At 36.3% G+C, this 24,453-nt stretch overlaps 1 protein-coding gene across 1 annotated transcript in view; it reads right to left on the minus strand.

Annotated features, from left to right (window-relative positions):
• Positions 1-24,453, minus strand: part of col11a1a (collagen, type XI, alpha 1a) — a 95,819-nt gene that overhangs the window by 53,560 nt on the left and 17,806 nt on the right. The window contains exons 5-23 of the mRNA XM_079806527.1: positions 20,338-20,463; positions 17,060-17,146; positions 15,011-15,115; positions 12,723-13,028; positions 11,584-11,646; positions 9,831-9,872; positions 9,602-9,664; positions 7,676-7,750; positions 6,349-6,432; positions 5,862-5,918; positions 3,869-3,922; positions 3,727-3,780; positions 3,371-3,424; positions 3,199-3,252; positions 2,074-2,127; positions 1,932-1,976; positions 1,722-1,775; positions 1,593-1,637; positions 599-652 (exon numbers count right to left, since the gene is read on the minus strand). Coding sequence (XP_079662653.1) covers positions 599-652; positions 1,593-1,637; positions 1,722-1,775; positions 1,932-1,976; positions 2,074-2,127; positions 3,199-3,252; positions 3,371-3,424; positions 3,727-3,780; positions 3,869-3,922; positions 5,862-5,918; positions 6,349-6,432; positions 7,676-7,750; positions 9,602-9,664; positions 9,831-9,872; positions 11,584-11,646; positions 12,723-13,028; positions 15,011-15,115; positions 17,060-17,146; positions 20,338-20,463 — 1,476 coding nt within the window. The remainder of the gene's footprint in view (positions 1-598; positions 653-1,592; positions 1,638-1,721; positions 1,776-1,931; positions 1,977-2,073; positions 2,128-3,198; positions 3,253-3,370; positions 3,425-3,726; positions 3,781-3,868; positions 3,923-5,861; positions 5,919-6,348; positions 6,433-7,675; positions 7,751-9,601; positions 9,665-9,830; positions 9,873-11,583; positions 11,647-12,722; positions 13,029-15,010; positions 15,116-17,059; positions 17,147-20,337; positions 20,464-24,453) is intronic.

Here is a 24,453-nt window from a genome sequence, read left to right on the forward strand (position 1 = left end):
TTTAAAATTTCAGGTTTAATTCAGTGTTCTACACCTATTTTTTTTTAAATGTAGAGAGAATAAAATATGACGAAACTAGCATGTTTGTGGCAATTAATATATGTAATTTAGTTTATAAAGATTTAATGTAATATATATTTTATATACTTGTTTTAATATTTAATAATAAATATATTTTCTATATACTATATATATATATATATATATATATATATATATATATATATATATATATATATATATATATATATATATATATATATATATATATATATATATACTGTTACTGTCTTTTTACTTTCAATTCAACATTTAATTTAACTTTCCTTCCAGAATATTAAAGTGATTGCACCCAAGATATAATTTAGAAATTAGCATAACTAAAAAAAATGACCTTTAAGATTTTATTAATTTCGGTGCCATTTCCAGGACCTTGGGAACAAAATTAAAAAAGAAAATTGCCGCGTACATGACATGGGGTTGCTTGATTCAAAGTCAACCAAACCAGATCTTGCACACGAGAAACAATTCTCCTTACTCAGACCTTACAGTACAACCTGCAAGGTTGTGTGTCTAAAGTGTGTGTGTTTGTGCTCACCTGTGTTCCTGGGATTCCTTGCTGTCCCGGAGGGCCCGGCTCTCCCTGGGGTCCCTGTTCAACAGAAAAAGACGGTTTGCATTAACTGCACCCTGAATATGTAAAATATCCAGAAATGTTCTATATTTTTGTGTGGGTTGACATGTGTTTTATTTGCTGATGCATATATGATGCTAAAAGGTTAATACGGTGAACACGATGCTGACAAAATGATTATTATTATTAATAATTATTAACGTTAAAGGTGGCCGGCTATTATCCAATGTAAGCTTCAGCCCAGCTAACAAATAGGAAATGTTTTAAGAACATTTTGCTAATGTTCCCCTCAAGTTATGAAAGCATTATTTCGGAAAGTTCTCTGAACGTCCAGTTTTTTAAACGTGTTAAAAGCTTTGAGGGAACACTCCATTTTATCATTTTGCAAACATTATGGGAATGTTACTTTTAAATGTTCACTTAACATTCTGAAACGTTTGAAAAACATTAGATGAGCGTCCAACTAAAACATTTCAGAAAAAAATTTAGGGCATTTTGAGAACATTATTAAAGACCAACGTTTGCTTATAGCTTGAAAGAACCTTTTCTAGAAAGTTAGACGCTCCCTGCTCCATGTTAGCTGGGAGAATTCTAGTAATGCATTATGATTAAACTATATTCATATTTGACAGTATGTTCACCTGAATGTTTAAGGTGTGTTTTGTTACTGTACAAGATTAGCTTCTATCAGAGTAGCTTCTTTTAGCTTCGGAGTTAGTTGTTTTCATTAGTCATTATTCGGTTCCGAAAAACATGAGATGTTTCGGATTTGATACGCTAAATACAGAGCTATTTGGTTACACAAGGTTTATTCAGTGAGAAATGTGTTTGGCTTATAGATACATCAAGGCCAAAACACATTCAAAACCCAGAGATTTACTCTCAACAACTATTATCAGCATCTGCTACTCTGATTTCATCTACAAAATGCCAGGTTTACAAGATCCATGTCTCTTACCATGTTTCCTTTGGGACCCTGTGGTCCATCAACACCAGCAATGCCCTGCAGAAATCAATTGTGGAAGATTAGAAGCGAGCAATCAGCATCAGATCCACAAGATTATACATTTAAAGTTCAATCACTTACAGGTTGGCCAGGAGGTCCAGGAGGGCCTCGAGGGCCGAGCAGACCTCGCGGCCCCTGAGATAAAAAGAGATGAAAAGCTTCTGATTAAAAAGAGCAAGTATTCTCATCTGAATTTTAATAGGAATCATAATAGGCTGTTGGGTGTCTCTGCCCCCTGGTGGCAAACTAGAAATAACACATTTCTTCTTCTAAAAAAAAAAAGACACTTACGCTCTCACCAGCAAGTCCTCTTGGTCCAATCTCTCCATCTTCTCCCTGTAAAGGAGGAAGCGAATATGATTATAACGGCTGAACCAATAAAATGATAAAAAAGGTAGTTTTTGTTCTTCAGATGATTCAGAAAAGCACTTACTCTTGGTCCGTCCTCTCCGGTAGGTCCAGGGGGACCAGGAGGACCATTCTCACCCTGTCAGAAAGAGACAGACAAGAAGCGTCAAACTTTATTACATCTAACTTGATATAAAATCTTTCACCTTTCCTTGCAAGTGATCTAGGGAGCCATTTTGGATCCGGTAATTATTACCTTTGTTGAGATGGGAACAGACTGGAAATACCCTACTGTAGGGTTTCCTTAGTAGAAAGCTCTTTTTCTCAGTCTCATATATTTATTATAAAGGTGAAACTAAGCATTTTAACAATTTTTTGTTTGTTGGTGGACCTAAATAATGATAAATTGTTCAATTATGTAGCATTTATGTACCTTTAATCACTGTTAGGGCTGAATCCGATATCGCCCACTAATATAGTTCACTTGAAGGAGTGAATAAAAACGAGTGACCGTTGTTTGTACATAGGCTGTACATTCGTTATGTGGGATTGAATGAGTGCACTCAATAACGTCGTCCACTATGGTTTCGGACACCACTACAAATGGCTGTTCCATCAAATAGTGCCCTATTTAAGGGTATAGGGGGCGACTTTCGGATTCAGCCTTTGTTTTTGTTAAAAAACATGGCATTGTCAGTTATTGCACAGAAATATAACATTTTGCTAATATAAATTGTGCGAAATATAAAAATGCTAATCAATAGCATTATGATATGAATACGCAAAATACTAATAATCAATAAGCCGCATAATATGCCTGTTTGGAAGCAAGTTAGAAAAATTATAGTAGGGACGTATGGGAAATTACTAAGAATGGGAGTTGGGCTAAATAATCATTCAGAATTCAGCTTATGAATGTTTTTAAGCACATAATTTTGCTAAATCAAAGCATGAGAAGAGATAATATGAAGAAGCTAACTTGTTTGTGACAATCAATATATGCAATTTTTTCAAATTTTATTTGAACAATATACAAAGTTAGAACATTTTTGTTCTAAAATCTTGCACCTAAGAGATAATACAGAAATTAGCTGGACTATTGTTGTGAACCTCTTCATCTACTTTGTACACCCCCCTCTATACAACCCTGATCATTTACTCTCAGTTTACTGTATTTGTCTATTGAGTTGTTCTATGTGTTCATACTCACCCTGTGTCCCTTTTCACCAGGCAGACCTGGAAGCCCATCAAAACCTCTGTCACCCTGTGAAGAAGACCAGGTAAAACAGTTAAGAAATATATTTATATATACTGTATAAATACACAGAACTGTCTGTAATAGCATTGTATGGCATATATGTGTGTGAGAATATTTAATGTACCTTAGATCCAGATTCTCCAGGCATTCCACGGGCCCCATCGCTTCCAGCACGCCCCTGTCACAGAGATCAGAGATGATATGACTATTGGGAACCATTATGTATCTATCTACTAAGTAAGACACTGCTTATTCAAGAAATGTATATGTGTGTGTGTGTGTGTGTGTGTGTGTGTGTGTGTGTGTGTGTGTGTGTGTGTGTGTGTGTGTGTGTGTGTGTGTGTGTGTGTGTGTGTGTGTGTGTGTGTGTGTGTGTGTGTGTGTGTGTGTGTGTGTGTGTGTGTGTGTGTGTGTGTGTGTGTGTGTGTGTGTGTGTGTGTGTGTGTGTGTGTGTGTGAAAGATAAAGATAAATCTCTCACTCTCTTGCCAGGTTTTCCAATTTGCCCTGCTGGGCCTTGGATACCCCTTGGACCCTATGGTGGAAAGATACATGATTATTTAGATAAGTATTTAGGTAGTTATGTAGGATGACCTCGAGTGGTGAGCAACGCTGTGTCTTACCTGAGGACCATGGTCTCCACTCTCTCCCTTCAGTCCAGGAGCACCTGGAAGTCCCTGAATGTGTTTGACACCAGAGAGAAGCATTATTAGACCAAGACTAGAGCAAACCAACACATTTTTAACACAGTTACAGAAAGATGGACATGCCTGCACTATATACAATCAAACAGCAGGTGGCAATCTTTCACAGCGTATATAATTCCTAATTGTTCTTCACTCTCCTAGAGCATAAAAATAAACCCAGAATAAAAGTACAAAGTTAAAGTAGTTGACTTATTTGTTTTGAGAGCTGTATTTTAGGGAGTTCTGCTGTTTTTAGCACCACATGCAACTGAGAAACTGATGATTTTAAAATTGCTGCTATCCCAGACAGACGGTCCCTAGTTTTATTTTTTTTTTAAGCTAATTTGAGATAATTTAAGAGTTGGGATTTGCATTTATTCCTAAAATGCTACCCTACCATAGAGAATCATTTGGAAGCTCAAAGTTTCACATTTGTCTGCTTTTCAAATGACACATCTGAGGACTCGCAACTAGCCATTAAACGGTTGCTGTGTTCTTTTCTTAAATATAGATCGTGATTTCAAAGTCTCATTGATTCAGGCTTAGTCAATTACACAGGATAAGTATAACATGACATGGCTGTGGTTCTCATGCTTATTTGAAGTTTTATGCCATTAGTTTTGCTCTAGGCAGGATCATTTCTCACCTGAAGTGGGTTTTCAAACTGCAGGGGTCCCCAGAAAAGTCTACCAAACATCCTAACTGTTTCATCTCTAAATGTTTCACTCCTTTCTTGCCATATACATACTTTCCAGAATTGCATATGTTTACTTTGTATCTTTCTGGTTAGTTTTTCCTCACTATAATCCCCTTTATCTTGCTCACTGAGGTTCTTAATGCAGTATGTAAGCTGCTTACATACATTTATTGTGTACATTTATTTTTAATTGAAAATGTTCTTCTTCAGGTTTATACATCCAACATTAAGTATAGCTAATTTAAGTTTGGAAACAATATGTTGTATGTATAATGTCACACTTACTATTTATCTAACAGTTTAAATGTTTGTTATTTTTTCCACACAAAAAAATATATAGATGGATTTTAGGAAGGGTAAGATTTTATAAAAGATTCATCATATTTGGGAGTCCTTGGCATCATAAAGTTTGAAAACCTCTGCTCTAGCACATTTCCCAAAATATAATGTGCATTTAAGAGCATTTTTTGCTTTTGACAACCATTTGCAAGGTGAAGTCTTGCCATAAACTGCCACAAAGACATGATTCCTATTTTTCTCTGAGCCAGGTTAGAACTATTTGTTCAATTATAAGCCCATTTTCACATATACGACATTATTTTATGCCTAATCCTGATTAAGAATTATGGATAATGACAGGAGGAAATGCAAACCTAAACAGCGACAGACAATTACAAATTTCATGAAAAAAGATTATTTATAAATGTGGGTTAATGTGAAGTTCTTTGCAATTAAGTATTTTAACATATTTGTCACTCTTTTCCAGATTGTAAGTTGAATTATATATTTTGAATACTTCTTTTTGCCATTAAAACTACAACAACTCAAAACTCAACACAAATATTTTGACATTGGACTGCTTTATTTAAAGCTTATATATATATATATCTCCATCATGTATAGTTTTTCACAAATTAAGAATGAAGATTTTTTTTCAGTTGTTTATATATAAATAATATTTTTATATAAATATTTATATAAATAAACTGAAAAAATCTTCATTCTTAATTCGTGAAAAAACAATACTTGATGGAAAGTTTTTATTGATATTTTTGCATACTGATATTATTTTTGGGAAATCATCAGGGCTGTAATGGGACAGTGATGGTGTTTTGTGTATAAATAGTGGTGATGAGCTTTGAATCATTGCTTAGATTTTCAGTCAGTCAAACTGTCATTTGCAAGCTGATTGGATGGGACTCCTGCAGAGGTCATGGGGTCATTGAAACTCACCACTGGGCCAGATCTTCCAGTGAGACCCATTGGACCCGATGGACCTCTCATGGCGAGCTGCGGACACAAACCAAAAAAAAAATCAAAATCGCCAAAATCATCAATCACGCACTGTGACTAGCGAATATTTACTCTCATTAGCCAAGGGAGGTGGGGCTATGCCTGCATTTGTCAAGGACAGATCTGAGCGCTCACACTAATCTGCAACACCTGTCAGGGTCGCCCTCCTGCAGGTCGTGAACCTTGCTAGTATTTTTAACTAGTCTCTCCGTGTGAGTCAAAGCAGCCTGTGCTGCTCCGTTTCACTCTTGTTTTAGCGCAAACAAGGCCAGAGCAAATCCCCTCCCCACCCTCTGACCTATCGCTCCACCTCTTCCCTACAAACAGTCAAGAGTCCCCCACCTCCCCCTTTAGCAAACAGCTGGCTGAAGCTCTGGGGCCATTTGGCCCTTTACTTCTGCTCGCCTGGCCTTGGTCTCGTACTCACCCTGGCCTGGGAGAGAATGGCCTGAGCCTGGGCCTCCTGAGCCGACACCACCGGACCCTTTTCCCCATCACCGCCAAAACGGAACTGTCAAAGACGAGCAGAGTATTAATGATCATTTTTCTTTAGAAAAACATTTCACGCCATCATATACTATACTATAAATATATAAGACAATCAAACACGAAAAGCAACATTATGAATATTCAGTATTTTCAATACTTTTGAAAACTACTAAACAATATGCTCTAAAGACGTGAAGTATGCAGACATTATTTTCATATATGTGTCCTTATCTATAACGCTTTATACTATAATGTATTATTAATTCTAGGTTAATCAAATACGAGAAGCTAAATTATGAATATTTAATTAGGATTTAGATTTTTTTTTCTTCATATTTTAAAATCTACTATTAACATACAAGTTTAAATATAAAAATAATAGTACTAAAAGTGAAGTATGCAGTCATTATTTTTTATTTTTGTATCATCATTATGTATAACGCTACATATTACAGTGTACTTTAAAGTAAATACTAACTTATTCAACAACGAAAAGCAATATTACGAATATTTAATTATAATTTAGATGGTTTTCAATACTTTCCCAAACTACTAAACAATATACACTAAAAGTGAAGTATGCAGTGATTATTTTCATATTGCTATTGTACTGTATGTATCCTTATAACGTTTCATACAATATTATATTATACTTTACAAACTAACCTAATCAAATATGAAAATTCATATTATGAATATTTAATAAGGATTTAGATCATTCAATAGTATACTATACAATACATATGAATTCAATCAAACACAAAAAACAACATTCTGAATATTTAATTAGGATTTAGATAATTTTCAATACTTTTGAAAACAACTAAACAACAATATGCTCTAAAGTACCGGTATGCGGCCATTAATTATATTTATGTATAATTACGTATAACTCTTCATACTATACTATAATGTAAGTCAATCAAATATATAAAGCAGCTTTATGAATACTTCATTAGTATTTACTGTGGATGAACAACAATATATTCTAAAGAATTGAAATATGCAGTCATCGTTTATATATTCCTCCATTTCAATGATTTTCAATGATTTTTAACTTACGTACGAAAAAGCAGTAACGTAAATATTTAATTAAGATTTAGATGGGTTTTATTACTTTTAAAAACTACTAAACAATCATATATTCTAAATAATTATGCTATTATTATTTTACTGTATGTATTATTGCTGAAAATATGCATGAAACTGTTGTGCAGCAGACGCGGGACAAATTTGCAATGTTTTGGTGGATTCAGGGGTCTTACTGGCAACATCAGCATAGTACCAGGGGGGCCTGGCATGCCATCCGCTCCGGGAAGACCAGCGCGGCCGGGAGGACCCTGAGGAAGTAGAAAGAAAGAGCGGGAGAGAGAGAGAAGGGATAAATCAGTAACTTGACACTTCTTGACTTGTCAACACCCAGGTAAGAGAATGCCAAGAAAGGAATGAGAAAGGGAGGAAGATCAAACAGAGATAGAGCGAAACCTCTCACTTCCATTACCCTTAAGTGAAGTCGCCCATTTTAAAGATAAAGATTGGTTTCATTTTCTAGCTCATGAGCGCAGGTGTTTTACAATTACTTTTGCCTAATCGACACTTCATATCCCCGTCCAGATGGTTCAATGTTGTCTCCACCACGTCCAATTACAACAAACTACCACACTGTTTTACTTTTGCTACAGGTTTAGCTTGGGCAGATGTTAAATAACGCTAACAAAGGATATTAAAAGTCATTTTAATATTCCGCTCACACAAAATGTGCTTTTCCATTCCACTGTTCCACTCGCTAGAGGGACGTCTTTTGCAGCGTCTCCCGCAAGATACGGCATTCTAAAACGGGGTGCTCAAGTTAAAAGAAGTTAAACTTTTTTAAAAAACTAGTCACTAGACCTTGCACTTTTTTTTGTTTCATTGACCATGTCAGTGAATGTGATTTCACCAAGTACATGTTCCAGGATCAACATCTTGGTTGATCCTGGAGCAACATTCCAATCAACCAATCAGATTTGAGGGACAAGAGTTAATGTCAAGTTTAGGCTTACAACCATGGTTAGGACCAGTGTTATTCACCTTCTTCTCTCTGATTTTAGAGATACGTTATGGGTAGGTTTAGGTTTAGGGGTGGGGACAGGGTTAGGACTAAAATTTCAGACATGAATGTTGTTCCAGGATCAACAAAATATGTTGATCCAGGAACATGTCTTACTTGGCGTCTCACGTGTTTAACAGCAAAAACACATTCTGTGTGAACCAGCCCTTAGGTTGTTTTTGCATTATGGACAAAACCGTTAACCGGAAGTACTCAAGGTCTACATAATGTTAAATTCCGTCCAACATTTTATTGATATGCATATTTACATTTAGTAGTTTAGAAATCCTCGATTGTAATGCTCTTTCCTTCATTTTAAAGCTACTAATTGTATCTGTCTACAACTGAAGGATCTTCTGATGCAAGTGAGTCATTTAGTTTCAACATTAGCATTCTTGTGTGTGTTAAAGTGTGTTGTTGCGGAGACGTGCAATACCGACAACACAAACCTAACATCAGACTGGCAGACAGACTTTGGAGTTGGTTTGGGAATTTCTAATGATAATTATCCTCAAACAGTTTAAGACAGAAGATTGTGAGCAATGGGTGTATTTTGCATAAAGAAATAGACTGAGGTTGAGTATTGTGCAGCATTTAATCAGAAATTCTGTCCCGATTTGCCCACTGAACAATGACTAGGTCTATGGCAATTCACTATTTCTCTCTTGCTCTAATCTTTGTTTCTAAATAAAGCAGCTCAGAGTTTCACATCTGAAAACTAAATGCGTCAGAGAGGGTGTAAATGTGCCCTTAGGGTCAGGAATCTGCCATGACCCTGTTCAGAATAAATTAGCATTATGTATTGTTTACTGACACATGGGGTCTTTGCAGTTTACTACAGACAGACTGTTTTTCTATGTCTTCCTTGCTTAGTCTTTTCTCTCTGTGTCGTATCTGTTCATCACACATTTCATTTGACATGCTTCTTTGGCCACTTTATCAGTGCCTCAATTCTTGTCAATGACAAATTCAGTTTCTGTAAAACAAAAGCCAAAATTTGATAGAAAAAGTTTGACACCTAAACCTTTACTAACCCTGAAAATATCTGTGAGCATCATATGTAAACATAGCCTGGATTCAGAGAGTGGAACAAAATTCTTACCCTGTCACCAGGATCTCCGGCCGAACCAGGGGGGCCTTGTAAACCTGAAGGGCCTGGAAGACCCTAAAGACAAAAAGAAAATAGAAATAAACAGACCAATAAACAGATCACAATGATAACCAAATTACCATAAGATTTTAGACCATATTGTTGTTCATAAAGCTCACTAGACACATCAGTTGAATATTACATATTATAACTGATACAGTAAAAAAAGCAAGTAACTTACAGCAGGCCCAGGTGGTCCTGAAGGTCCCTCAATCATCATTCCCTATAAATCAGACAATAAAATCAGAATTACAATCAAAAACTGACCAGAACAGATTGCAACATCAAATTAATAAATTAATATTCATTCACTTTGGCTCATTTCTCAAATTAGATTTTTGTTTTCTCAAAACAATTAGTTTCTTGTTCACATCAGATTTGAATTTCTTATTAATTTAAGTAAACTGCAAGAGTTTTGGCAGATGTGTGCAAAAGAGTAAATACACTTGTCTACAATTTGCACAATTGATTAAAACTGATGAGTTGATTCTCAGTGAAATGGTGACTCTTCACAAAATGATCCATTCCGTTATCAAAATCTGTCATGTATATTCCATAAATATCTGACATGGAATGTATGTGATATCTACTAAATTGGCAAAAGAAAAGAAAAATGGCCTGCCATTGTAATGAAATAGGAATCCCAATCTTTAACCCAATTTACAGAAACAAAACACTAGATTTTGAAACATGAATTAAAGGTTTTCTGTGAGTTAATACTTTTACAGACATGCAATAGAGTTCTTATGTTCCAGCAAACAGTTGTGACAGTTGAACTTTGTTCATGTTAACTCTTTCCCCGCCAGTGTTTTTGAAAAACGTTGCCAATCAGTGCCAACATTTTTGATCATTTTCACAAAATGTACATGGCCCCCAGAATATTTTGATGTATGAATATCTAAACATGCAATATATTCAAAGAAAGAACAGAGCCTTTGCTTTAAAAACCCCCAAAACGTTTTATTCTAGCTTCAGCTTGATTTTTATCATCCTCTTTCTTGACTCCAACATGGAAGTGACTTAAACTGCAATTCATCGACTGGCCACTAGAGACAGGCTCCAAAAGGGAAACAATCCCGTAGACCGTCCATATTATTAAAATACACATTTTTACATCAGAAAAAAAACATGTTCACAGCCTGGTACAAAAAGTGGTTTTGGTCTATATAGATAGTTTGGCCCTTCATGACAACTGTGAGGGGGGTGACTCCTCCTCATCCGTTTAAATTATATTAAGCCTTAAAGTTGTGCATAATTAAGGGCGTGGCCACTTGAGTGAAAGGTGGATTTCTGTTTGTCTACTGTCTGTTAGCCACCACGTCACCTCAGCTCCACCCATGTCCCGCCTCTTTGCCCATTTTCAGTTATCCAGGAGTGACGCTCGGCCAAGATGGCGAAAACCGGCTCTGCCCACTTTGGGCTTCAACAATGCTCCTCAGAAACCTACGGTTAATGTCACGGACATGAGTCCATAGTTTTATACAGTGATTTTTATCAACATTTGAATGTGGGCAAGTTTCATTCAAAAAGCACCACTTTTTTTCAAAGACTACGTCTGGATTCACAACAATAATCAAAACGTAGATGGAGTAGATCGAGTCCATCAACACCCCCGAAACTACACAGTCCAATGGCTCATCCTGGGTCTACATTTCTGTAACGTTAGACAATTTAGATTTATATGCCATTTAATGTAAATGATTGCATTATTTTACACATGCTTGTTTACATTTGCTATTGGTTGTTTCTGCTTCTTCTTCACCTGTGTTTTTTTCTTTCAAAAGATGCATAATAGCACCCCCAACCATATAACAGTGAAAACACGGAAAGCTGGAAAATCAGTCAATGGCGGGGAAAGGCTGTTTCATCAATCAAAGTGATTGATAAACTGTAATATTGTGCTGAGGAATGTCCAGAATTGCCCTCTCACTCACTGGCTCAATCACTGCAGGCTCTCCTTTCTCTCCTTTCTGCCCCAGAGCAGTACCTCCACCCACCTGCAAACAAGACAGGTTAAATATGACAGACAGATAGACAGACAGATAGAAAGACAGATAGACAGACAGACAGACAGACAGACAGACAGACAGACAGACAGACAGACAGACAGACAGACAGACAGACAGACAGACAGACAGACAGACAGACAGACAGACAGACAGACAGACAGACAGACAGACAGACAGACAGACAGACAGACAGACAGACAGACAGACAGACAGACAGACAGACAGATAGATAGATAGATAGATAGATAGATAGATAGATAGATAGATAGATAGATAGATAGATAGATAGATAGATAGATAGATAGATAGATAGATAGATAGATAGATAGATAGATAGATAGATAGATAGATAGATAGATAGATAGATAGATAGATAGATAGATGTAACAGGTCAACTATTAGGGTTAATGCTAGTGTAGAGTGCTGAGTGTATGAGGTAGACTTACTAAAGGAAATATGCTATATTCATATATAGCCTAATTTTTTTTTTCTCCGAGATTACCTAGAGGGGAACATTGTAATGGGCAGGATCTGATGCCATCAAACCTTTGCTCATGTGGCCTATAAGATACAGGTACTGGAGTGTTTTGACGGAGGGGAAGTATGAGCTTCTTTAGGAGGAGGAGGAGGAGGTGGAGAAGGGTGTGTCTGAACAGACAGCTGGGTCTGTGGTATGGGGTAATTGCTGTGTCCTGGGGCAATATGGGAGATAGGGTGCTGACAGTCAGGGAGTTTAATCTACAGCCGCTCCATGAGTCTTAAGTATGAGAGTGTGAATGTAAGTGATCTGTGAATCAATGTAATCTATAACATACACAGAGATGGGAGGGAGATGAAACTAATACAGACGAGAGGAAACGGTGCAGTGGTCTGTATGCTTCAAAACATGCTAATCACATCCAGTGGAGAGAGTTTGTTAGTAATAACAAACGCACTGAACAGAAAAATGGATGGACCCCATGCAAAATGGTGCACTACAAAGCCAACAATACATGCCAGATTTCCACATCCAACACTCCCGATTGCTGGACGACACCCTCATTTTGGGGGAGAGTCATACTTACGTCCGTTACTTCTGTTTCATCAATGTCGGTTTCGGCAGCGACCCCTGGCCCAAAACTGTCCTCATAAGTGGACGTAGGGTTCGGAGCCACATTGCCAAACTCATCATATGCCCCGTACTCATACTGATTTCTGTCATGCCCAGTCACGTCATATTCCTTAATATCATACTCCTTAAAGTCATACTCGTCCACTCTGACGGGGTCGGCGGTGCCGCTGGGCAGCACGGCCTCCGGAGCAGCGGTCGGATCCAGACCAGCCTGGGCCGTCTCAGTGACATAGTCACCGAAAACTTCCTCTTCCACAGCCTTATTATACCCAAGCAATGCGGCCGGGCGGAGGGGAAGGGAGTTTGAGGGAAGATGGATGTTAGTTTAAGCAGTTAAAGCAAATACTACTGTATCTAATGTACTACTGTATGCAAAGCAAAAGCAAAATGAATTGCATGAGATATTTACTAAGAATATCACATCAATTTTTGGCAGCAACAAGGTCCCAGCTGACGAAAATATGTTCTAAGAACGTTATAAAAAAAATTCTGAATGTTCTCTGAAAGTTTTTTAAACGTTTAAAAAAAAATGTTTATTGGTTATGCTAGTGTTAATGGAACATTCCATTTGATCATTTTCCAAACATTATGGGATTGTTACTTTTGAATGTTCTCTAACCATTCCCAAACAATAGGAACATTTAAAAAATAATGTTAGACGAACATCCAACTAAAACATTTCATATAAAAAGCTCCATGAGCGATGAATAAATAATGTTTTAAGTTAGCGTTTTGAGAACATCATTAAAGACCAGATAACTTTAAACGAACATTCTATTAACGTTACAGGAAGAACGTTTTCTCCTACCGATGAGAGAACCTTGTCACAACGTTAGCTAACGTTCTGAGCATATTTCCAGTTAGCTGGGGTAACACTTCTTTGTCCCGTTCAATGAAAATATTTGGGATGATTTGGATTGATAAAAGGATTTTGATTTTATGGCATAAATGAATTATGGTTGGGTAAATGACAAATTGCATTGGTTACAATAAATAATGTGCATGTTCAAATTTTGGTGTGTTATTAGCAGAGAGACATATATAATAATAGATAACATGTAAATTATTAAAAAATATATATTATATTCACTAATTTAATGATCACATAAACAAGTCTATGCCAGACTTTAGTATATTTCTGTCTTTTGTCCATAATAAACATAATGACATTGAGGAATTATGTTTAGAGGTGAAAAAAGAAGAAATAAATCACAATGCAGTGTTTATGAATACACAAACTAATGTGTTAATTGTGATCAAAAGCAGGAAAAGATCATATTTAACCTGAACTTTTCATTTAAACTAAAAGTGTGTCTCTGAAATCTGCATTTGATTACAACAGCCAAGAATTACAGTATGTTTTACAACATAACCATGAAAAATTTTTCAAGAAACACCAGTTTTTATTTGTCCTAGCACATGAGATGATTTCTCCTTGGATTTTATTTGAGAAAAACACTCTCAATATCAAAGACAAACATAGAATTGCCCTGCAAATACATCTAAATGGCTGTGAAAGAGCTCGATTCTGTTAAATATAGTTCTGCTAACTAGTGCCAGAACTATTCAACCAGACAACAACAGGGACTAATGCTATGATGTCTTGTTACTTCATCAGAGGTCCACATATTAGCATGTGACCGCTTTAACATCAGCCCTCTTTGGGTCACTTACTGAGGGAACTGTTTTGAATGGGATGTGCCATCTTCTCAATGATATTCAGGGTTAGAAAATAGGCAATCTGTCAATATTTTAGCAATCAATTCTAAACCTCCAGCCAAAAAGACAAAAATGTATAGATATCATTCTGCTTGTGTGAAAAATTAACTGCGTTAGATTAGATAGAATGGTTGATCATTCATACATTGCTGTTTTTTCTTGAATCCAGCCTTGAACATCATTGACATCCACAACAGAAAGCTGAAAACCAACGGAATGACAATCCACTGAAAAATATCTACTTGATATTCTGGACATGCCCAAAGTTTCAGACATGACAGGAAGTGGATTGGCTAAATTTAGAACTTGGCGGTTTTATGGTGGATATCAGCTTTATGTTGTTGGATAAAACAGTTCCCTTGCAGTGACAGATCTAGAGTCAAAAAACACAAAACAATTGCCATGAATTGTTTTGTCTTTGTCATTTCAATCAAATACTTCCTTATAATACGTGTGCCTGGAATTGTCCCACATGTTAGAGTCCCTCACCCCTACCGTCATAGTATATAATCGAAAGATTACCTGGTTTGGTCCAGTGGTTGCGACAGGAGACAGAGTATTGGAAGCATCTACTGTTCCGTAGTCAAGATCAGTGTCTGTATAGTACTCCCCATCTACATTGTTAGGCTATAGCAGTTTCAAAGTGAGAAAAAAAGAGGAAGAAGATGAGAAAGGAGGAATTAACACAGGTCAAGCAGTTCCACGGGCGTTACAAGCTGAATCCGTAAGGACGGCACCTAGAGAAAAGGAGCGGACGGCACGCTCAGACTGTCATCAGAGATTTCCCTCACTGAAAGAGAGATCTTGATGGGGTCTGACATGAACTACACTTGTACTGTTACCCCTAGAATGGCTTTTCTTGGTAGCGGTGGCAGGTATCCATATCTCTTCTTCTTAGGGGCTAACTTTTTAGCTTTTGGCTCCTGGTACTTATAGGGTTTGGGGAAAGACTTAGGGGACTTTCTCGTCCTCTTCGTTTTCATGGAGACACTACGTTTCACTCTCTGGAAAAAGGTTATGGTGAAGGGAAAAAAGACACATCAAAGCATCCATGTTAGAAGGTAAATAAGATCCTGTTATTATTCTTCAAATGTGGCGTACTTGCACTGTAAAAAGTGGCTGGCTTAACTTAAAAAATGTGAGGAAACCCACTGCCGTAAAATTATTAAGTAATAAACCATGCGTAATTGAAAAAAATAAGTTGTGTGACCATGATAATTCCACATAACTTAATGTTTTCAATTATGCATGAAGTTTACTCACTTTTTTAAGTTAAGTCAATTGATCACTTTTTACAGCGTGGAAAGCTTCAAGATAACTTGGTATACACTACCATTCAACAGTTTGGGGTCAGTAAGATTATTATTATTTTTGTAATAATTATTTTTATTCAGCAAGGATGTATTACATTTGATCAAAAGTGGTTTTTACATTGTTAATTTTTTTTATTTAAAATAAATACTGTCCTTTTGAACTTTATATTCATCAAAGAATCCTGAAAAGGAAAAATATCAATATTGATAATTATAAGAAATTAAAAAATATCAATATTGATAATTCGAAGAAATGTTACACATTAGACTGATGTTACACATTAGACAAAAGTAAGGATTTAAAAAAAAAAAAGAAAATTAAGAATCCTAAGAATCCTGAAGAAAATACATCATGGCTTCCACAAAAATATTAAGCAGCTGTTTTCAACATTGATAATAATAAGAAATGTATCTTGAGCACCAAATCAGCATATTAGAATGATTTATGATGGATCATGTAAGATTTCCAGCTTTCCAGCTTTTCCAAAACAGGAATAAATTACACTTTAAAATATATTAAAATAGAAAGGAGTTATTTTAAATTGTAATAATAATTCCCAATATAACTGTGTTTACTGAATTGTTGATCAAATAAATGCAGACTTAGTGAGCATAAAAGACTTCTTTCAAAAACATTAAAGCATCTTACCGACCCCAAACTTTTAAACTGTAGAGTAAATCTGGGATATATATTAGAAAAGTACATATTCATCAGGTCGAAGTAGTCAAAAATTTTGTTTTGATACCATAACTGAGCAGATTTCAGGCTTGCTTCAGTGAACGGCAATCCTAAAATTTAACTAAGTAGCCTACGTTAAAAAAAAAAACAGCATACATTTGATTCTTTAAGTTCACAGATTTCTTTCTTTCTTTTTTTTATTAAACCCAGTAAAGACACACTGAGACACTGAGTTTACAAGTTCCAGTAAAAGCATGGACCGACACACATGGGCAAACGTATGTGAACTGCTACAGTAATTTATGGGTCTGGCTATTTAAGCTAACTAACAGGTGCTTTAAAATCTAGCATACAGCCATATAATCTCCTTAAACACACATTTCCAGTAGTATAGGGTGTACCCAAGTGCTTGATGACTTGTCAGCATCACAGGACACCACCAGGAAACCGGTGTGGAGCAACCTGACCCACACCACATACTTTTGCCCATGTAATGTACTGAACATAGGACAAGGGAAGGACAAGGTGGGCCACCTCATGATTGACATAACAAACACATCACACGTTTCCTGCATTTACCTGCGGCTCAGAATATTCCTCTGTCGCTGTGGGGGTCGCTCCCTCATAATAATCATATAAATCACCGTATTCAACACCGGTTGTGTACTGCACACAGGGAGAGGATGAGAGAGAGGTTAGCAAAGCATACACAAGTCGTGTAGAATGTAATCTACCCTTGGGTGTATTACATACTATGATTGTTAGGTATACTGTATAGCTGGTTTTATACAGTACAGATTAATTAGATACAAGTTGATCATAAGCTACACTCTAAAAAAAAAAAGGTTCTATATTGCACCAAAAATGGTTCTTGGCTCGTAATCATAGGGGAACCTTTTTTAGTGCTATATAGCACCAATTTTGGTGCTTCAGTGGTTCTTCAGCGGTTCTTCAGAGGTTCTTCAGCGGTTCTTCAGAGGTTCTTCACCGGTTCTTTGACTAAGGTGCTATATAGCACCTCTGAAGAACCGCTGAAGAACCACTGAAGCACCAAAATTGGTGCTATATAGCACTAAAAAAGGTTCCCCTATGATTACGAGCCTTTTTTTTTAGAGTGTACAGCATGTTTGCTAATGCTAAGCCTTGATCAAAACAATCTCAGAATCCTAAAAAGGAAGTAAAACTACTGAGTTTGTGTTACTGGCTTGATTAACTGTGTGAGAGTTCAGCACATATGAACATACTGCATTAATTACTTTAAATGTATAACATGTGATGCACTTATTCTGATTTACAGGTGGGTGTTTAAAACCCTATAAAAAGGCCCTGCATGTCTGAAGCAGAGATAACAGCCATATGTTGGCTGCTTTCTTCAGTGAACCTCCTTTTTTATTCTCTCTCATCTTTATATGAGTGTAAAACCCCATCTGCCTTCTAAGGCAAATGCAGATTAAAGGCTCAGAAAGAGTCCAATCTATTTGATTTCCTATTTCTAACACATTTCAAAGTCCTATTAGCTATAAAACTTCCTGTGTCTGGTATGAACTTGTGCTGGGACAAAGTTTTAAAGGAATAGCTAGACTTTATAACTGTCATCATATAGACGTTAAGGGTTAAGTTTAGAATATTGCGTTTAATATTAATAAAAAGGTGTTAATTTGGCTATTTCTATATTCATTCATCAATTATGATACATTTTTAATTAATGAATGGATGGTTTAAGATGGTTTGTGTAGCAGTTTCTCTGTTTCTGCTTCTTCAAAACAAATAACGGCTGTTAGAGGAGCAGAAAGGCCGATAAAACCACTGAGTGGGGCTCTCCAGGGCTTCATCCATCAAACATAAGTATATGTTAATTCTCATACAGCATAAGAGCTCATAAAACCGCCACTGCGCTGATGATCAGGCCCTCTTCCATGGCTGGTGATCACTCAGCATTGATTGGACCCCATTCAGCCTGGCCCAGGATGATTTATGAGCAGAGCATCTCAGGGTTATTGATTTCTCACATACAGGAAACAACCCTCTCCCTGTTTCAGCAGGATATAATGGGTTAAAATGACATATTGGCTGCATCCGAAAACCTAGGTAGCTGACTTGTTGCCTCGCTGCCTTATCAGGCAATGACTTGTAAGGCAGCGTAAGCGCACAAAGGTACCTCATGAAACTGATTTCGGACGGACTTCTGAGCTTTGGTGAGAATACAAATATTTAAAAGTGCAGTGTGTAGTATTCATGAGGATCTATTGACAGAAATGCTATATAATATACATAACTATGTTTTCAGTGGTGTATAAAATCCTTACATAATGTACCATTATGTTTTTATTACCTTAGAATGAGCCATTTTAATCATTTTAAACACAGCGGGTCCCCTTGCAGTGAAATCGCCATTTTGCGCCGCCATGTTTCTACAGTAGCCCTAAACGGACAAACTTCTCTACAGAGCGCTAGTCACTCTCTGCTCTCTCCAACAACGACATTTTTGTCCTGTGTAGGCCACCGTAGCTTCTCTATGCACTTTGAAAGGGAGGGGTGAGCGGTCAGCGATTGCAATTCACAACCTCACCGCTAGATGCCACTAAAATTTACACACTGCACCTTTAATTACAACAGTAGTAATTTCTCGCTAGAATTGACATCAGAAGTGGAAAACGTTGGTCAAAAACGTACATTTACACACAAACTGACCAGCAACCGCAACTTTCAGACGCCATCTGTCTTTTCTAGCTCAACTGGATCCGAATGGAATGTATAGGTTTGTGGGATATCAAAGGCAGCGAAGGATACATCTATGCTGCCTTCAAAAATCAATCAGATGACGGCATCTCAGGAGGCAGGAAGTGAAGCTAACATTAGATTCGGACATTAGGAATGCCTTAAAAACCTACCTTGAAATGTGCCCACCAAAGGCAGCATTTTCCAGTTTTCGGACGCAGCCAAAGGAGTCATCACAGAGGTCAGAAATATCAAGGTGAGGCTGACCTTTGACCTGTGATATGTTTTTATAATATATACACTACCGTACAAAAGTTTGGAGTCAGTTCGATTATTTTTAAAAGAAATTAAAACTTTTATTTTAGCAAAGACACAAAAAATCGATCAAAAGGGACAGTAAAGTGGCACTGTTACACACATTTTTTTATTAAGGATATCCTCAAGAAAATATATCATGGTTTCCACAAAAATATTAAGCAGCACAACTGTTTTCAACATTAATGATAATAAGAAAGGTTTCTTGAACACCAAATCAGCATATTAGAATGATTTTTGAAGGATCGTGTGACACTGAAAACTGCTGAAAATCCAGCTTTGCCATCAAGGAATAAATTACATATTAAAATATATTGTAATAGAAAACAGTTATTTTAAATTGTAATAATATTTCAGAATATTACTGTTTTTACTGTATTTTTTATCAAATAAATGCAGCCTTTGTAAGTTTTCAAGAACATTAAAAAAATCTTACCAACCCCAAACTTTTGAATGGTAGTGTAATATATATATATATGACCTTTCCTCACTGTGATGTGTTGTTCTATTTCATTTCTTAATTTAAAAATAAAATTATCTAAAAATAACTTTATCTATTTTATTAATAATAATAATGTTTTAATTAACATTTTTTGTCACTATATATCCTGTTCTTCCGTGTTATTTCATTTGATGACTTTCCTATAATTCTAACATGTGGAAAACAACGACAAAGTATGAGTCTGTGTGTCCAATCGTTTGACCGGTAGTGTCAAAAGTATCAACGACGTGCCAGACTTCCAGAAACGTTTGGACTTCTGGATACTGCAGGAAAGATCGTTTCCTTTGCTGGTCAGTGCAAAAGGCTTATGGTCTATACTAACCTCCTCCCCAGGCTCCTGTGCCTGCAGTGTGTCCTTGTGGGGGACGTCACAGTCTGGGCTGTAGTGTTCACAGTAGTCGTAAGCTGCTTTAGGGTCGGCCACAATCAGCAGTTGTTGGATATCACCCTGAGGGGACGAATGACAGAAAGATGCATGAGATACATGTGCTCATACTGTATACCAAAAATACATCTATTGTTATACTAAGACATACAATGAGGCGCATGAATAAATAAAGAAGGAAATGACAATGCATTTTATTCTGAAAAAAGGCATCTATGGTTCCTTGAAGAACCTTTAACATCCATGGAACATTTCCATTCCACATAAGGTACTTTGTAATGGGAAGCTATAAAGGTTCTTTTGATTTTTTTAAATTTTCTTCACACTAAGAATGGTTCTTTTAAGAACTGTTCTCTGAAAGGTTCTTTGGGGAACCAATCTATAGCTTCATTGCAAATGAATTGCAACAAATCAACAACTACTTTCACAAAGAGGCAAACAGGTCAGAGGGTTCAGGGAATTGCTGTTTTATAAGCAGGTAAAAAAATGTGTTTCATCACGAAACACCTGGTAACAGCAACCCACACAGGAAGTTTCCTCTCATATAAAATGTGGCCTGCAACAATGGTTAGACAACAGTACATAAAACCTTCTAGACAACAGTACATAAAACCTTCTGGTCAACAATAAAGAAAACAAGCATCGACTTTCTTCCAAATGAGCGAAATCTGTTTCTTGCCATTGTCGTGTCAGAAACATTCATTCTGCATTATGATCAACAACCTAATGATTAAAAACATCATTTACTGTATGAGGTTTTGATTATATTTGTGCATTTTTAGGCCACATGTCTCATAGGCTGTAACTGACCAATTTAGATCTTTAAATTTATTTGCTGTGCTTAGATTGGTTCAGTATGACCTGGGTCTGTTACGAGGAACGTGCATGACTTTTACAGTAAAGTCCACAAGTAGATCTGGGGGATGTGTTCGAACCTGAGGTCTCGGCTTGGCACTGTCACAAAGAGAGAGAGAGAGAGAGAGAGAGAGAGAGAGAGAGAGAGAGAGAGAGAGAGAGAGAGAGAGAGAGAGAGAGAGAGAGAGACTGTGCGATTAAGTAGCAAGGCAACCACCGGAAAAAAAACCAAGCAGGCTTGGGCTTGTTAGGGGCATGTGTGTCTGTGTATTTTTATACCCCTCTCTGTAAACTCAACTGAATAAACAGCAAAATTATCAGGTGTGCCCACAGTAAAATAGAGGTGTGCTTGGCCTCCTTATTTTAGCAAAATTCTTATTTGATTTATGAAAACAAAGCAAGACATTTAAGGGAATAGTGTATCCACCCTCATATATCCATCATTGCATGGCTTTCTTTCTATTGAAAAAAATCTGAGGTGAAGTCAATACTACAGAAAAAAAACCAAATGTAATTTCTACCTGAATAAGTTAGTTCAGGCAAGAATAATACAAAAAAAAAAAGTAAATATCAACGCATAAATATCAATGTTATAAAATTAAGTAAAACCTACTCAACTTTCTGACGCTGCTGTTCCCATCATGCCATGGGGCATGAATAATTAATAAGGTTGTATTTTTCACTGTTTTCCAGCTGTATTTACACTGTTTTATCATTGCTTTTGTTGTTAGGTTTAGTAACCTGCTGTTTTGTGACATCTGGAGTAAATTTTCTACTCAAAATTACACATTCATACTCAAATATTATCGAATGTTACATTATCCATGTTACTGTTATTGTGTATTGTGTATCAAGTATTAAGATCTCTATGTTTGGGTGAGTAACACATACTTCTATTATGTGGATATGTTGTCTACACAATATCTACTGTATGATCTACTTTGATGTCTTAATACAGTGTAATATTGTTTGAGTAAAATGTACCTGAAACAAACTATGTTGAAATTACTCAACACACTTCAACTGGCCAAGTTACTTATTTTCTTTGTTAATTTTACTTAACTTAGTTACATTAATTTCATATGTGAAATTTACCTTAAATAAATGTGTGCAAAAACTTGCAAAAGAAAAAATAAGTACATTTTACTTAATGTTTTCTTTTCAGTGAGGAGAAATATCCATATTTTTAAAGATTTACGCATTTCAATTAATAGTCAAATTCCATCAAATTGAATTAAATAATCAATTATTCAATTAAAATATGTAAGGATTAAGGATTGTTCAATTATTCAATTAAAATCTGTAAGGATTATTCCATTCAATTTGATGGAATTTTCATAATTTTTACTAATTGAAATGTGTAAACCTTAAAAAAGGCTTAATTTTTTTGAGTGTATAATATTTTTAATATTATAAAAGTGAATGAGAAACGGCTTTAAAGCTTTAAATTAACATGCGGTTCAAATGAACGCCTTACGGAGTCATCTGTTAGCCTTGTGTGAGGAACAGACTGAAATGGAAGTAGTTTTCAGTGAAAATCTTGACAACCACCCTAGATCCAAACTCATGATAGTTCGAGAGAGAAGTAGAACGTGGACGAATCGTTGTTTGAGTCAATGAATCTTTAATTCAGTTTACATGTGTAAATTATTAATTTACAAATCTGGTTATTCGCCATGAAACGGAAGTTGCTATAATCTGTTCTTCCTATTATGATGCATATCTGAGTGAAAAGGCTTCTTGAACAAGAAAAAATGTAGGGCGGGACTTGATTTTGTCCATCTGGAATTGATTAGATCATTTGATTGTTGTGGTTTGCTATTGGTTGATCTCATGTGAGTGACAGGTTGTCCCACCCTCATGCCAGTAAACGCATCACAGAGAAGAGGTGTCGCTGTGACACCGAGGAGAAGTTATTTTGATGAAAGATTAAAGGGCACATTCATAAAAATAAAAAAATGATGATGTGCGTAGATACATTATTTATAATAAATACTGCAACATTCCTTGAATAAAACAAGAATTGTATATTTTGATTTCATGGTGACTTTTCACTGAATCAATGATCCGGTCACAGCAGTTATCAGTGGAAACGAACCTTAAATTACACACAAAGCTATCAACTAAATTCAGAAGACTTGAAATAATGCATGAGTCATTCAGGCTATTATTTATGCAGCCTTTTATGCCATTTTTGTAGCTGGACAGCCTCAGTTTTCTCTAATTTTCATTAAACATATCATCTTTTGCTAAAGACAGAAAATCACACCTATTTGGAATAACATGAGGGTGAATAAATGATTTTCATTTCTGGGTAAACTTTCCCTTTAATATATGCCTACCAAATTCTACATACTATTCATAATTCTTAAAAAAAAACAATCAATATCATGAGTCAATCACACTCTTGCTCTAGTCATGTAATTCCAAGCCGTATTTGCATTGATCACCTGTTGGCCCGGTAGCATACAGTACATTTACCAGACCATGAAAGCCAGGATTGGCCCCAAAAGCCAGGCTTGGCATTAAAGCCTGGTGCCAAGATGGAGGGGAAAACAGGGAGATCAAGCCAACAGCTGAATAAAAGTGACACGCGTTACCTCATTTGTCACCCGTGCACCTTAACAACTCCCTGGACCCTGCACAGCTTATTCTGAGTAAGATACGCATGAAAGCCTGGGCTAAGACTAGCATTGAATCAGTTCAAACAAACTTAAGCAAACAATTTAGAAACCTCAAGCCCACCCAGTGGTTTGGTAAAGTCCCCATGAAATCAAAATGGACAATTCTTGTTTTTATGGAATATTGCGGTATTTATGATAGATGATTTATCCATGCAGGTCATTATTGTTTCTTTAATCAGATAACTTTCCCTCCCTCTTGTAGCTACATCTATTCTCTGATGATGTGTTTACTGGTGTGAGGGCGGGACCACCTGTCAATCACATGAGATCGACCAATAGCAAACCACAATGATCCAATCAATTACCGATAGACAAAATCCCGCCCTACATTTTTCTTGTTCGAGAAGCCGTTGCACTCGGACATAGGTCACAATATGGAAGACTTTATCAACTTCCGTTTCATGCTAACTGCATTAAACTGGCTTGCAATGTATATTGTAAAATATGTTTGTTGGGTAAATAAAAAAAATCTGGAATTTACAGCTTGCTCTCTATTGTCACCAACACGATCTCA

The sequence above is a fragment of the Gobio gobio genome (assembly GCF_949357685.1).
Source record: "Gobio gobio genome assembly, chromosome: 23".
In the NCBI taxonomy this organism is placed as follows: Eukaryota; Metazoa; Chordata; class Actinopteri; order Cypriniformes; family Gobionidae; genus Gobio; species Gobio gobio.